This window comes from Bos grunniens, chromosome X (genome assembly GCF_055505025.1).
Source record: "Bos grunniens cultivar Pamir isolate PY7600 chromosome X, Bosgru_T2T1.0, whole genome shotgun sequence".
In the NCBI taxonomy this organism is placed as follows: domain Eukaryota; kingdom Metazoa; phylum Chordata; class Mammalia; order Artiodactyla; family Bovidae; genus Bos; species Bos grunniens.
Genome location: NC_141194.1, coordinates 86,845,098 through 86,859,362, shown reverse-complemented (window position 1 = coordinate 86,859,362; position 14,265 = coordinate 86,845,098). Strand labels below are relative to the sequence as shown.

The 14,265-nt window shown below is 33.9% G+C and overlaps 1 protein-coding gene across 4 annotated transcripts in view; it reads left to right on the top strand.

Moving 5' to 3' along the window:
• The window catches only part of COL4A5 (collagen type IV alpha 5 chain), a 253,719-nt gene that overhangs the window by 154,920 nt on the left and 84,534 nt on the right, over positions 1 to 14,265 (top strand). For all 4 annotated transcript variants that reach the window (XM_086386653.1, XM_086386654.1, XM_086386655.1 and 1 more), the window contains 6 exons: positions 481 to 534; positions 631 to 687; positions 971 to 1,015; positions 2,666 to 2,719; positions 4,236 to 4,277; positions 6,269 to 6,401. In XM_086386653.1, the coding sequence (XP_086242779.1) occupies positions 481 to 534; positions 631 to 687; positions 971 to 1,015; positions 2,666 to 2,719; positions 4,236 to 4,277; positions 6,269 to 6,401 (385 nt within the window). The remainder of the gene's footprint in view (positions 1 to 480; positions 535 to 630; positions 688 to 970; positions 1,016 to 2,665; positions 2,720 to 4,235; positions 4,278 to 6,268; positions 6,402 to 14,265) is intronic.

Here is a 14,265-nt window from a genome sequence, read left to right as displayed (position 1 = left end):
TGCCTGCTAATATAGGAGGTTAAGGGATCCTGGCTTGATCCCTGGGTCGGGAAGATTCCCTTGGCAACCCACTCCAGTGTTCATATCTGGAGAATCCCAGTGACAGAGGAGCCTGGCAGGCTACAGTCCATGGGGTCACAAAGAGTTGGACATGACTGATGCGACTTAGCATACATGCACTAGACTAGATGAGGGGATCAAATTATATTATACAAAATATTTTATAAGAATAAAAAAATCATTAGTACTTTAATTTGAAGTGCTTTCTTGCTCTTTACCTCAAAACTTGGCTTGTACATACACTAAAAATTAACTGAAATAAGCAAAGATGGCCCTAGATTTTTTTGCGTAGTAGATTTCAACTTTGAATTTGAAACATCTTTGGTTATAGTACATGAGTCTGTAGTTCAGCTAGTTAAAATTGTTCCTAACAGTACTAACAGTTTTAATATTGCTTTCCTTTTCCCTACCACTGCATAGGGACTTCCTGGTGACCGAGGGCCTCCTGGACCCCCAGGGATACGTGGTCCTCCAGTAAGTAACCTAAAATTCTTTAGCAAAATTTAATGTAAATTGATAATCTCGCATAGTACTGCATGAACCAATGTAAAATTACTTTTGTGTGTATAGGGTCCTCCAGGTGGTGTGAAAGGTGAGAAGGGTGAGCAAGGAGAGCCTGGCAAAAGAGTAAGTGTTATGGCTTCTAATAAACTTTACAAAAATTTTTAAACATGTCTTTGAGCACGTACTCATGCACTGTGCATGTGTGTAATTTTATTTTTTCCTCTTAAATCCTGCCTTGATTCCCTCAAAATGGCATGAATGACATATTTATTTATTTATTATAACATTAAAGTCCAGAAAGTCTACTGAAGAGAGTCCCAGGCTGGAAGAAAGCTTGTTATATCCTTTAACCTTATATTTCTAAATAACTAATTTATATTATTACATTTCCTTGAATCCTAAATAGGGTAAACCAGGCAAAGATGGAGAGAATGGCCAACCAGGAATTCCAGTAAGTATTTAAAACCCACCCTCCCCTCCGAATAGCAACATTTGTACATGTTGGTAAAGAAGCAGGATGGCAAAGAGGCTTGGGTTTGAAAATAGTTTAAATGAATAGAAACTATCCTTTCCATCTCTTTTAAATATGAATTTAAAAAGTCTCTGCTTTTCAAGATAGATTTTTAAGTCAGATTTATTGAGATATAATTTGTATACAGTAAAATGAACCATTTTGGTGCACAGTTCTGTGTGTTTTGACAAACACATAAGTTGTGTAACAATCTCCATAATAAAAAACAGTTCCATCTCTCTCAAAAGTTCTCTCATGATCTTTCATAGTTATTCCCTCCCCTCCCCTCACCCAGTGTCTATTGAAACAACTGATCTGTTCTCCATCTCTGTAACGTCGCTTACTCCAGAGTGTCATAAAAATGGAGTCATAGCGTATACAGCTTTTTGAATCAGAATTCTTTCACATAGTATAACACACTGTATTGTATATCAGTAGTTCATTCACTTTTAATTGCTGACCGGTATATGACTATGTGGAGTACCAAGGTTTATACATTTACTCATTGAAGGGTATTTTGGTTGTTTCTGGTTTTTTACCATCATGAATAAACTGCTAAAAACCTTCACGTACTCTGTTTGGTGTGAACGTAAGTTTTCTTTTTCCAGTTAAAGTTTTGACATATAATTCTAATTACTACCAAAAAAGAGGCAAGTAAAAATATGGAAGTCCAGGAACATTATTTCAGGCAGCCTTAGTATCAGGAGTATCCACCATAGATGTTAAAAGATGTTTTCAAGGACAGATAGAAAATTTGATGAAATTTGGAGACTACTCTGCAGGAAAGGGAGCATTCTTAATAAGACTGGAAGTTGTAAAGTAATATTCAATAGAATCAGATAAATTGATTTCTAAATAATTTTGCTAAACAGGCAGTCCTCAACTTACAAACTGTAGCTTCACCAATGGCTTAAACATATAACATGGCATAAGTGAAAGTGAAAGTCACTCAGTCGTGTCCAACTCTTTGCAACCCCATGGACTATACTGTCCGTGGAATTCTTGGGGCCAGAATACTGGAGTGGGTAACCTTTCCCTTCTCCAGAGTGGGGGTTCCAATTCAGGACCTCAGTTCCTGTCTTCTTTTGAAACAATGATTTATGCAGTCATGATGTTCAACAATTGCCTCTGTTTTTGACAGATATCCCTAGGGAAAAGGCTTTTCTCTCTTTGCACTGGGAGAAGTAAAATTAGGTCAGGTAATGGGATCTTTCTGGGAACCACCAGAAATGACAATTCTGTGGGGATGGGGCTTTGAAGAAGCTTCAGCCTGGTTCTTTCCCTTCCGGTTGCTGCTATGCTGCTGGTCTTTACCTTGATTGTGAGTTGTTGGTTTTCAAGGCTGCTGTAAAACTGAGGAAGGGTGATGAGAACAGAGCCACAAACCACTTTGTTCTAACAAAGATTCAGTCTTTTTTTCCCCCAAAAAATACATTTCCTGGATTGCTGCAAACCCTTGCTTAATTTCTAGAGTTCTAAAAAGATTGACCATTTTTGTCAATGTCTTTGGTGCTTTTATGGAGGAGAGGGATTTTGGAGGTTCTTATTCCACCATTTTTGCTGATGTTGCTGTCTTCTATGTTTTTAAAGGGTTTGCCTGGTGATCCTGGTTACCCTGGTGAACCAGGAAGAGATGGAGAAAAGGTAAGAATTTTAGAACGCCTAGGGAACTGCTTTTATTCTGATTAGCACAATTCTTTTCATCCCAGTTATAAATGAAAAATTTCTAAGTGACTAGATTTTGTATTCAAACTACACCTTCTTTATCCATCTTTTGATAGTATTCCCTTTTCTCTTATACCAATTCCCTAAATTTTATTCACTATCCTGAATCACAGTCCATCTGATAGAAACACATGGAGAATTGTTTAACTTTAGCATTTCCATTGTTAAAAGCTGATGCCTTTACTTTGAGCATGTATTGGCAAAACTTTTGTTCTCCAGAAGGAGGATTCAGCACTATTTTAGTGAGGCCCTCATACTAAAAAAGGCTTATAGCTGTGAATTTAGAATGTTGGCACTAAACATTTCCATTCTCTAGGCAATTATTGTCTGGAAGCCGGTGGCTAATCCTTGTTGTTGTTTTTTGTTATTGTTGTTGTTGGCTGTTGTTTTTTCATTTGGCCATGCAGCCTGACTGAAGTTATTTATTTAGTTCCCTATTTTAAAAGTGACTTTGAAAAAAATGTATGAAGCCCACAATTTCCATATTTATAGCAGATCACAAAACATCCATTTTTCCAATCTCTGGTCTTTAATTGCTTTCTATGAAAAGCTTTGTTTTTCAGGGACAGGAACGTGTGAGAAACTTGAATGTACCCAGAGGGCACATGTTTTAATGATGATTTTATCTCTAAACTAGATCCAAGTTCTAGACTGGCTTAAGAGGCACAACTAGAATAAAGGAAGATAATAAATAGTCAAAGAATAAAATTTTGTTTTTCTAGTTGTATGTGAAGTTATAGGACAGAGTATCTCCTTCAACTAAAAGAAGCTTATAGATAGATGAAAGGTTTCTATGAATAAGTCTAGAATGAGAGTAGAGATGTGAGAGGTACACCTATTCTTGGATCTTGGCCAGTGGAGTAACAGTTGAATACTGTGATCTTCACCGGTTGTATCTACTGGTTAAGGGTAATAGTTTTGTCTAAACTTGTCTTTCAGTATAGTCTAAGAGCAAAGTCACAAACCAATTATGATTTATTAGCTATTCCTGGTGATAGTTAACTCCATCAGCTTTAAAATATGTGTTACTAATGGAAATGACACTAAATTTATGCCCCTGACAAGTTTTTTGAAAAAAACATGGCTAAATGTAAGAAAAGGGTAAAGATTTTAGCTGATTCTAGTAATACCAATTTTTAAATTCAGTGTCTTCTCTATGTTACAGCTAGAAATACTTTAGAAGTCTGGTCTATATATAAGGCAAAGAAGTTAATTGATTTGGTCAGCATCATATAGCTTGTAAATCTGACGTAACAGCACAGGCTTTCCTAGGCTTAGCTAAGTAGTGTTTTATTAACTCATTTTGTATTTCTCTTTGACATTTTTTATTATGGATTTCTGGGTCTTTATGAAACTTAATTATCAGTTATATTTTTGAGGAAATTGATGTTTTCATGTGATTTTTACTAATCTATTGTATAATTGTATTGAACAGGGTCAAAAAGGTGACACTGGCCTACCTGGGCCTCCTGGACTTGTAAGTTTTTTTTCTCTCAGTTTTTATTTATTAAATTTATTAGTGCATTTAAAATTTTGTGTCTTAATTATATACTCCGTACCTTTTCCTCATAGAACACAAAATTCCAAGTCTTTATCAACTCCTCCTGTCTTAAAAGTCTTTACATCTAAAACTTCAGTGAGGTTGACCTCAAAGTCTTTGTATTGGTCTGCCTGTGTATTATTTCTCCATAATAAAGCTCCAAAATTATGGTATTAGGTTTTTTTGCATAATGATTGCCAAATCATTTCTCAAGTAACCAGCAGGTGGTGCAAGTGTTGCTTACAAAGATTCAAAAAATGAAACTTGGGGAACTAGGGATTGGTCCTTTCCCCTGCAGGGCTCAGAAGAAAGATGGATTTGGTCTTAATAGCTTTTCTCAATTTGTAATTGTCTGATTCACACCTCTTTCTTCCTGGAGTGTGTGCTTTTAGGGGCTCTTCATAACAAATGCAGGAAACTATTCTATGAAAGAATACTTGAGGGGTTTACAACTTTTCTGTCATATTTGTATTTACCATGAAATTCTAGTCACATATGTTTTCATTCTTATTAAGAATAAAATATCTCTGTTGCAGTTGACATATTGGTTTTCCTTTCATTGAAATTTGCTAAGACTCCTGGCTTTAGACTTCACTAAAGTTGCAAAGGGGCAAGTGCCATAAACCCTATATGATAAGACATTTGAATAAAGTTTATTTAATTATTTTTGTCCATAGTGGGTCTCAGATATTGATACTTGGTACTTTATCAAATCCAATGATGAGGGTGTGTTATATTTAAAGAAGATCTTAAGATAATTTTTATTTGCTTTCATTTTAAAATCAGAATTTTACTTTTCTAACAAATATTTTTTCTAAAAAATGAGATGATACAATTTTGATGAGCTTGAGAAGAAATGGAAATTTTGAGAGTGTGTCCTGTTCAATAGCTCACTTCCCCTTTGAACTACTATCCCAATTCTAGGTCCGACAAATGGCCATTTGTCTGAATATTTCTTGTATCCAAAAGAGCCAGGATGAATATTGCCAGTAGGTGATAATTTCTGTCTCAGACTGATAGTTGCTTAAAAGTAAAGCTTACTTTACCTTTATAACTCTATGAAGTTAACCTCTTTATATTATTTAATATAAAATTCTTTAGGCATGAGGTTCTAAGAAGATAGAAAGGGAATTATTAGCTAGTTGATTTTAATTAATAAAGCCCTCCTGGAAGAATGACTTTTCTTTTTCTTTTTAAGAAGAAGAAAAAAAAAATATGAGTTGACAAAGAGAAAGATTATGGGAAGGCATCCTTAGAATGCCATATTTAAAGGAAAAAGCAGGAATGTGCAAGATGCATGAAGTGGTTACAGTCAGACTTCGCTCTCCTAAAAAGTCATTGCTAGAACTAACAGGACATGAAACAGATGAGAGAGGTATTGGGAGTGAGAAGTATGTTTAGAGTCCAGGCTATAAAGTGACATAATATATAGTGAGAAGTAATGAACAATTATGAGTGCTCTAACAGGAAGCGTAACACAGAAAAATTGCTTTTTGAGGAAGTATATCCTAGTAGTAGATTTGGATTTAAAGGGAAAAGCTCAGAGTTGTTTCTGTTAGTCCAAGTGTGAGGTAAGGATAGAAGGTGTCACAGAAAAGAAGGGGACAAATTGGAGAGACTATTTTAACAAAGAATTATAGGGCTTAGGTGATTGGAATGAATTGAATGTAAATGATAAGAGACATCAAACATAATTCTAACTCTGTAAGCCTGGGGCTCAAGTGGATGGTAATATTGATACTGACATTGAACATTTTCTAATCTGTTGAAGTGTGCTGCTCACAATCTATGTAAGATAGTCTTGATGATTTTGCATCTGAACACTTTGTGAAAACGATGCATTGTAATCATATGGACCTACCAGGTTATTTTCAGAAAAACAAGTCTCTTCCTCTTTGAATTCCTTTATTTTTTCTTTCATAATAAAGGTAATACCTAGGCCTGGGACTGGTGTAACTGTAGGAGAAAAAGGAAACATTGGGTTACCTGGCTTGCCTGGAGATAAAGGAGATCGAGGATTTCCTGGAATACAAGGTCCACCCGGCCTTCCTGGACCTCCAGGTAAATGAGACTGTACTGTACTTAATACACTTGTGTTTATAGTATCTTTACTAATCCATGTATATAATATTATCATACTATTTCCAGGGTGAGCATGGCACTAGAAGACATAAGTATTTTTTAATTGATAGGAACGCCTCAGCTCTTAACTATAACCTTTCCAAGTTCCTCATGTATACTTAAAAAAAAATCAGAATTACTTGAATAGTGTTGTCTTACAATAAAAAATATCATTTCTATCTTTTGTTATTAATAAATTACACCAAACATTACTGTGAGCCAAATATTAATCATTGTACCTTTCATGCTGTTATGGTAGGAAACATTGTACTAATGATGCCTAGTTATGTAAGATTTACTGTATTTTTATGTAGTAAACAGCACTATCCACTTAGAATGCCAGAAACATCTACCTAGAAATCCCCATGGCGATTTTGCTGTGCAGTAAAATCTTGGAGCTCAGTACCAATTTTATATCACTTCCTTATTGAAGATACACAGTACAGTAGAGCACTTCTAATTTGGCTGCTAATTGAGCAGTGCTCTTGTTTAGCATGTTTATTTGGATGTTCTCTGAAATGAGGTGATAGTATGCCTCTCATGTAAAATTTGAAAAAAAATCTGGTACAGTATCTGTCACACATAAGTATTTAATAAATTATGGTTACTTTTCCATAAAAAATATTTGCCTAATGAAATGTTAACATGATAAGATGAGTGCTGCTCAGTGTTTCTGCCAAGAAGAAAGAGAATAAGTTGTGGGTCCCATTTTGCTCAAAGTGTATATAAAGTATATACACTTTATATACTTTATATACTATATATACACTTTATATACTATATATACACTTTATATACTATATATACACTTTATATACTATATATACACTTTATATACTATATATACTATATATACACTTTATATACTTTATATACTATATATACACTTTATATACTTTATATACTATATATACACTTTATATACTTTATATACTATATATACACTTTATATACTATATATACACTTTATATACTATATATACACTTTATATACTTTATATACTATATATACACTTTATATACTATATATACTATATATACACTTTATATACTTTATATACTATATATACACTTTATATACTATATATACACTTTATATACTATATATACACTTTATATACTTTATATACTATATATACACTTTATATACTATATATACACTTTATATACTATATATACACTTTATATACTATATATACACTTTATATACTATATATACACTTTATATACTTTATATACTATATATACACTTTATATACTTTATATACTATATATACACTTTATATACTTTATATAAAGTATACCCTTTGGATTTCTATCTTCAGGGTAGTGGACTAAAGATATAACTGTGTCTGGCAAATTCAGATAAGGAATTCTCCAGGGATATAGCAAAAAATTTAAAGTGTTGGATAGTATGAAATAAAATGTAAGACACACAAAGGATAAACCTAGATGTGCCAAAATCCAACATGAAGGAGTTCAAAAAGAGAATAGGACAAGAACCAATATTCGAAAAATTAATGGTTAAAACTTCTAGCTATTTAAAAAAGGCATATTTCCCTGTAAAAAGGCTTATGAATTACAAAGCAAAAGTAATAATACAAAATTAATACAGAATACATACCTAAACACATTGTAAGGACATTTTAGAATTTAAGGATAAAAAGAAGTTCTTAAAAACTGTCTGTGACCCAAAGCAGATCACTTACGAATCAGTGAGAGTCAGATGAAGATAATGGGGCAAATTTTCAAAATAAATAGGAAAAATAACTATGAATTTGAGATCCTATATTACATCAAACTGTCATCCTAAGGTGAAGATGAGGACCTCCAGATCTCTGAAATAGTTACTGGAGCTTTTACTCCAAGAAGAAGGAAATGAATTCAGGATGAAGTTGGGAGTAGGGGTGGGTAACACAGAAGAAACAATGGTTAAGAAAGATGTTAATAAAGCATTTTAAGTCTAAATAAGTATTGATCATAAAAAATAACAAATATTTTGAGTAACAATATGGAAGTATAATTGTACATACTACTAACATAGAATGTAGAGATACAGAGAGAATGGGGAAGTGAATTATATGGTTTATTGTCTTGTTAGAGGGAGAGAATATAAACACTACTAACTATATAAGGTTTTCAAAAAATACATATTTTAGTTCCTAGGTTAAACATTTTAATAGTAACCACTAGAAAATAATTAAAATAATATATATTACTTACTTGTTGAAGAAAGAAGATGACCAAAATCTTGACCTATGTAATACAAGTTAGGTTTGGGACAAAACAGACACAGATAAACCTGGATAAATAAAAAAAACATAAACTGACAAGAAGTTAAAAACAAATCAGTAACTTCAATAAATGTGAAAGGACTAAACACTGATTAATAAACAAAACCTAAAATAAAATTGGAATAAAATCTATATGCTGTGCACAGTAGAGACATCTAAAGTAAAAGAATGTAGAAAATATGAAATTTAAGCAATGAGAGAATGTTAAGCAAATGCTACCCCAAAAAAGCTGGTTTAGCAATTCTAATATAGTATGAAATAGAATTAAATGCAAAAATGCATTACAAAGAGATATTTCATATGGATAAATAGACAAATTATACCACAACTATATAAAAGTCATGACATTTACTCATCTAAAATTATAGCTTTGAATATGTGAAGTGAAAACTGATAAACAACAAGGGATAAATTGGAAATTCCCCAGTATATCAAGGAAGTAAAATATAAATATGGATATAAATGATTTGAGTAACACAATCAAGCTGTATTTTTGAGAGAGAGAGAAAAATTTTGTGCAGCAGAGAATGTACATTCATTTCAAACACACATGAAGCATTTGTGATGTGTAGCTTTGAAATTGTGTAGTCAAGAAATTGACTCTATTAGACCAGAAAAAATCTTTTAAAAGTGTATGCAGGATACTGTACACAGAAAACCCTAAAGATATTATCAGAAAATTGCTAGAGCTAATCAGTGAATTTAGCAAAGTTGCAGAATACAAATCAATACACAGAACTCACTTGCATTTCTATATATTAACAATGAAAAATCAGAAAGAGCAGTTAAGGAATCAATCCCATTCACCATTACAACAAAAAGAATTAAATATATAGGAATAAACTTACCTAAGGAGACAGAAGAACTGTACACAGAAAATTATAAGACACTAATGAAAGAAATCAAAGGTGACATAAACAGATGGAGGGATATTCCATGTTCCTGGGTAGGAAGAATCAATATTGTGAAAATGACCACAGTACCAAAAGCGATCCCTATCGAATTACCAATGGCATTTCCACAGAACTAGAACAAAAAATTTCACAATTCATATGGAAACACAAAAGACCCCAAATAGCCAAAGCAATTTGAGAAAGAAGAATGCAGCTAGAGGAATCAAGCTTCTTGACTTCAGGTTATATTTTTAGATGAGTAAGTTTCATGACTTTTATATCATTGTGGTATAATTTGTCTATTTATCCATATGAAATATCTGTTTTTAATGAATTTTTGTATTTAATTCTATTTCATACTGTATTAGAATTGCTAAACCAGCTTTCTTTTTGGTAGCATTTCCTCCCCTGGAGGAGGAACCCACTCCAGTATTCTTGCCTGGAGAATCCCACGGACAGAGGAGCCTGGTGGGCTACAGTCCATGGGGTCACAAAGAGTCGGACACGACTAAAGTGACTTAGCACGCAACATAGCCTGCACACAAAGCTACAGTCATCAAGACAGTATGGTACTGGCACAAAAACAGAAATATAGACCAATGGAACAAGATAGAAAGCCCAGAAATAAACCCATGCACCTATGGGTACCTTATTTTTGGCAAAGGAGACAAGAATATACAATGGGGCAAAGACAGCTTCTTCAATAAATGGTGCTGGGAAAACTGGACAGCTACGTGCAAAAGAATGAAATTAGAACACTTCCTAATACAATACACAAAGATAAACTCAACATGGATTAAAGACATAAATGTAAGACCAGAAACTATAAAACTCTTAGAGGAAAACATAGGCAGAACACTTGATGACATAAATCAAAGCAAGATCCTCTATGACCCACCTCCTAGAGTAATGGAAATAAAAACAAAAGTAAACAAGTGGGACCTGATTAAACTTAAGAGCTTTTGCACAGCAAAGGAAACTATAAGCAAGGTGAAAAGAAAACCCTCAGAATGGGAGAAAATAATAGCAAATGAAACAACTGACAAAGGACTCATTTCCAAAATATACAAGCAGCTCATACAACTCAATGCCAGAAAAACAAACAACCCAATCTAAAAGTGTGGAAAAAACCTAAAGAGACATTTCTCCAAAGATGACATACAGATGGCTAACAAACACATGAAAAGATGCTCAACATCACTCATTATTAGAGAAATGCAAATCAAAACCACAATGAGATATCACCTCACACAGGTCAGAATAGCCATCATCAAAAAGTCTACAAATAATAAATGCTGGAGAGGGTGTGGAGAAAAGGGAACCCTTTTGCACTGTTGGTGGGAATGTAAATTGATACAGCCACTATGAAAGACGGTATGGAGACTCCTTAAAAAACTAGGAATAAAACCACCATATGTCCCAGCAATTCCACTCCTGGGCGTATACCCTGAGGAACCCCAAATTGAAAGAGACACGTGTATCCCATTGCTCATTGCAGCACTATTTACAGTAGCTAGAACATGGAAGCTTCCCTGGTGGCTCAGAGGTTAAAAGCGTCTGCCTGCAATGCGAGAGACCTGGGTTCAATCCCTGGGTCAGGAAGATCCCCTGGAGAAGGAAATGGCAACCCACTCCAGTATTCTTGCCTGGAGAATCCCATGGATGGAGGAGCCTGGTGGGCTACAGTCCACAGGGTCACAAAGAGTCGGACACAAGTGAGCGACTTCACTTTCACTTTCAGAACATGGAAGCAACCTAGATGTTCATCGACAGGTGAATGGATAAAGAAGTTGTGGTACATATACATAAGGGAATATTACTCAGCCATAAAAAGGAATGCATTTGAGTCAGTTCTAATGAGGTGGGTGAACCTAGAACCTATTATACAGAGTGAAGTGTCAGAAAAAGAAAGATGAATACTATTTTCTAACACACATATATGGAATCTAGTAAAATGGTACTGAAGAATTTATTTACAGGGCAGCAATGGAGAAACAGACATAGAGAATAGACTTATGGACATGGGGAGAGGGGAGGAGAGAGTAAGATGTACGGAAAGAGTAACATGGAAACTTACATTACTATATGTAAAATAGATAGCCAACGGGAACTTGCTGTATGGCTCAGGAAACTCAAACAGGGGCTCTGAATCAACCTAGAGGGGTGGGATGGGGAGGGAGATAGGAGGGAGTTTCAAAAGGGAGGTGATATATGTATACCTATGGCTGATTCATGTTGAGGTTTGACAGAAAACAGCAAAATTCTGTAAAGCAAGTATCCTTCAATAAAAAATTAATTTAAAAAAAAGTATATGCAGGCCATACTCTGTGACCACAGTAAAATGAAGTTAGAAATTAACAACAAAAACCACCAAATATTTTTATATTAAAGTACACATTTGTAAATAGCTCTATAGGTAAAGAAGATACAGAAATGGAGATGCTGCTGCTGCTGCTAAGTCACTTCAGTCCTGTCTGACTCTGTGTGACCCCAGAGATGGCAGCCCACCAGGCTCCCCCGTCCCTGGGATTCTCCAGGCAAAAGAACACTGGAGTGGGTTGCCATTTCCTTCTCCAGTGCATGAAAGTGAAAAGTGAAAGTGAAGTCGCTCAGTTATGTCAGACTCTTAGCGACTGCATGGACTGCAGCCTACCAGGCTTCTCCGTCCATGGGATTTTCCAGGCAAGAGTACTGGAGTGGGGTGCCATTGCCTTCTCCAGAAATGGAGATGATGAACTACTAAATGCTAAACAATTTCATATCAAAATTCATTAAATATAGCCAAAAGTCTTACACTTAATTGATCACAAAATTAGAGATCCTAAACTTAAATGAGCTAAGTTGTAAAAATAGTAAGAAATAAAACAAGCACATGCCATTTGAAACAACATGGATGGACCTAGATATTGTCATATTAAGTGAAGTCAGAGAAAGATATCATGTGATGCTGCTTATATCTGGAATCTAAAAAAGTACAAATGAACTTATCTACAAACAGAAATAGAAGAACACATGTAGAAAGCAAACATATGGATATGGGGGGGGGGCGGGATTGGAAGATTGGGATTGACATAGCACACTACTATATATGGACAGAGGAGCCTGGCAGGCTACAGTCCATGGCATCTCAAAAAGCTGGTCACAACAGAGACGTAGCACATGCATGCATGCACACACACGTATAAAAATAGATAACTAGTAAGAACCTACTGTATAGCACAGGGAACTCTACTCATATGGAAAAATAATCTAAAAAAGAGTGGATATATGTTTATGTATAACTGACTTACTTTGCTGTATACCAGAAACTAACACAACACTGTAAGTCAACTATATGCCAATAAAATTTTTAGAACAGAAGCATAAACAAAATAGATGGAAAACTGATAAAGGTAAAAATAAAGTAAGATCAAGATAAAGGCAGGAAAAGACTCAAAATCAGTAAAGAAAAAAAGATACCATAAAATACAATTCAAATTCTTGAATTATAAGAAAGCTATAAAATTGTCAATATTTTTGAAATTCTATATGAAATATACATTCTTCATGAAACAGAAAACATAATTTAATAAAAATTTTCCTGAGAAAGTAGGACACCTAAGTAGATCAATTGCCATAGAAGATTTTGGAAGGTTAAAGGTCTCCCTGAAAAAGTATTAGTTTTGTGGGTTGGTTTTATGAATGAATTTTACCAAGTTCCTGAGCAGGCAATTCTCATAGTTTAAAAACTGTTCCAGAACACTTTTTTAAAAAGGAAATTCAATTTAACAATTGATACCAAACTATGAATGTTTGGTATGATACCAACTTATGAATGTAGGAGTAACAATCTTAAATATTATCAATTCAGAAGTATATTAAATAATGTATTTGTAACTGAATAGTATTTACACTAAGATTACATGGATGGTTCAACATTACTTTAATTGACTACATTGACATATTGAAAAAGAATAGGACAATAGATAAAAAGAAAACAGTCAAAATTTAATACCTATTTATTTTTAAAAGGAAAAAAATTCTTTTTTTTATAATTTTTTTTTTTTACCTTACAATATTGTATTGGTTTTGCCATACATCAACATGCATCCTAAGACTGGAAGGGAACTATCTCAATTTGATGAAGCAGTCTACTTCATACAGGAAGTATAGGACTGTGCAGGAAATATACTTTGTGGTGAATCAGGAGTATTCCCATTCAAGTCAAGAATAAAATAAAGATGGTCACCAGTGGTCACCAATGTTATTTGTTCTTAAACTAAAGATCCCAGCCAGTAAGTCTGGAAGAAGAAAAAGAGGTATATGGATGGAAAACAAACCCCCCCCCCACATTTTGGTTATTCAAAAGCCATGTGATTATCTACTCAGAGAACCTAAAAGAATCAAATGACGAATTATCAGAACTTAATGTTTGCAAGGCATCCAAATATGAATTGAAAATTTAAATGATTTGCTTTAAACCAGCAAGAAATGATTAAACATACAAGAGGGGAAAAAATCAGTTAACAATAGAAACAACAATAAAATTCACATTAGCAATCAAATTTACCCATGAATAAACCTAACAAAAGATGTATAAGATCTCTTTGCATAACTTTATAAAATATTATTAAATAA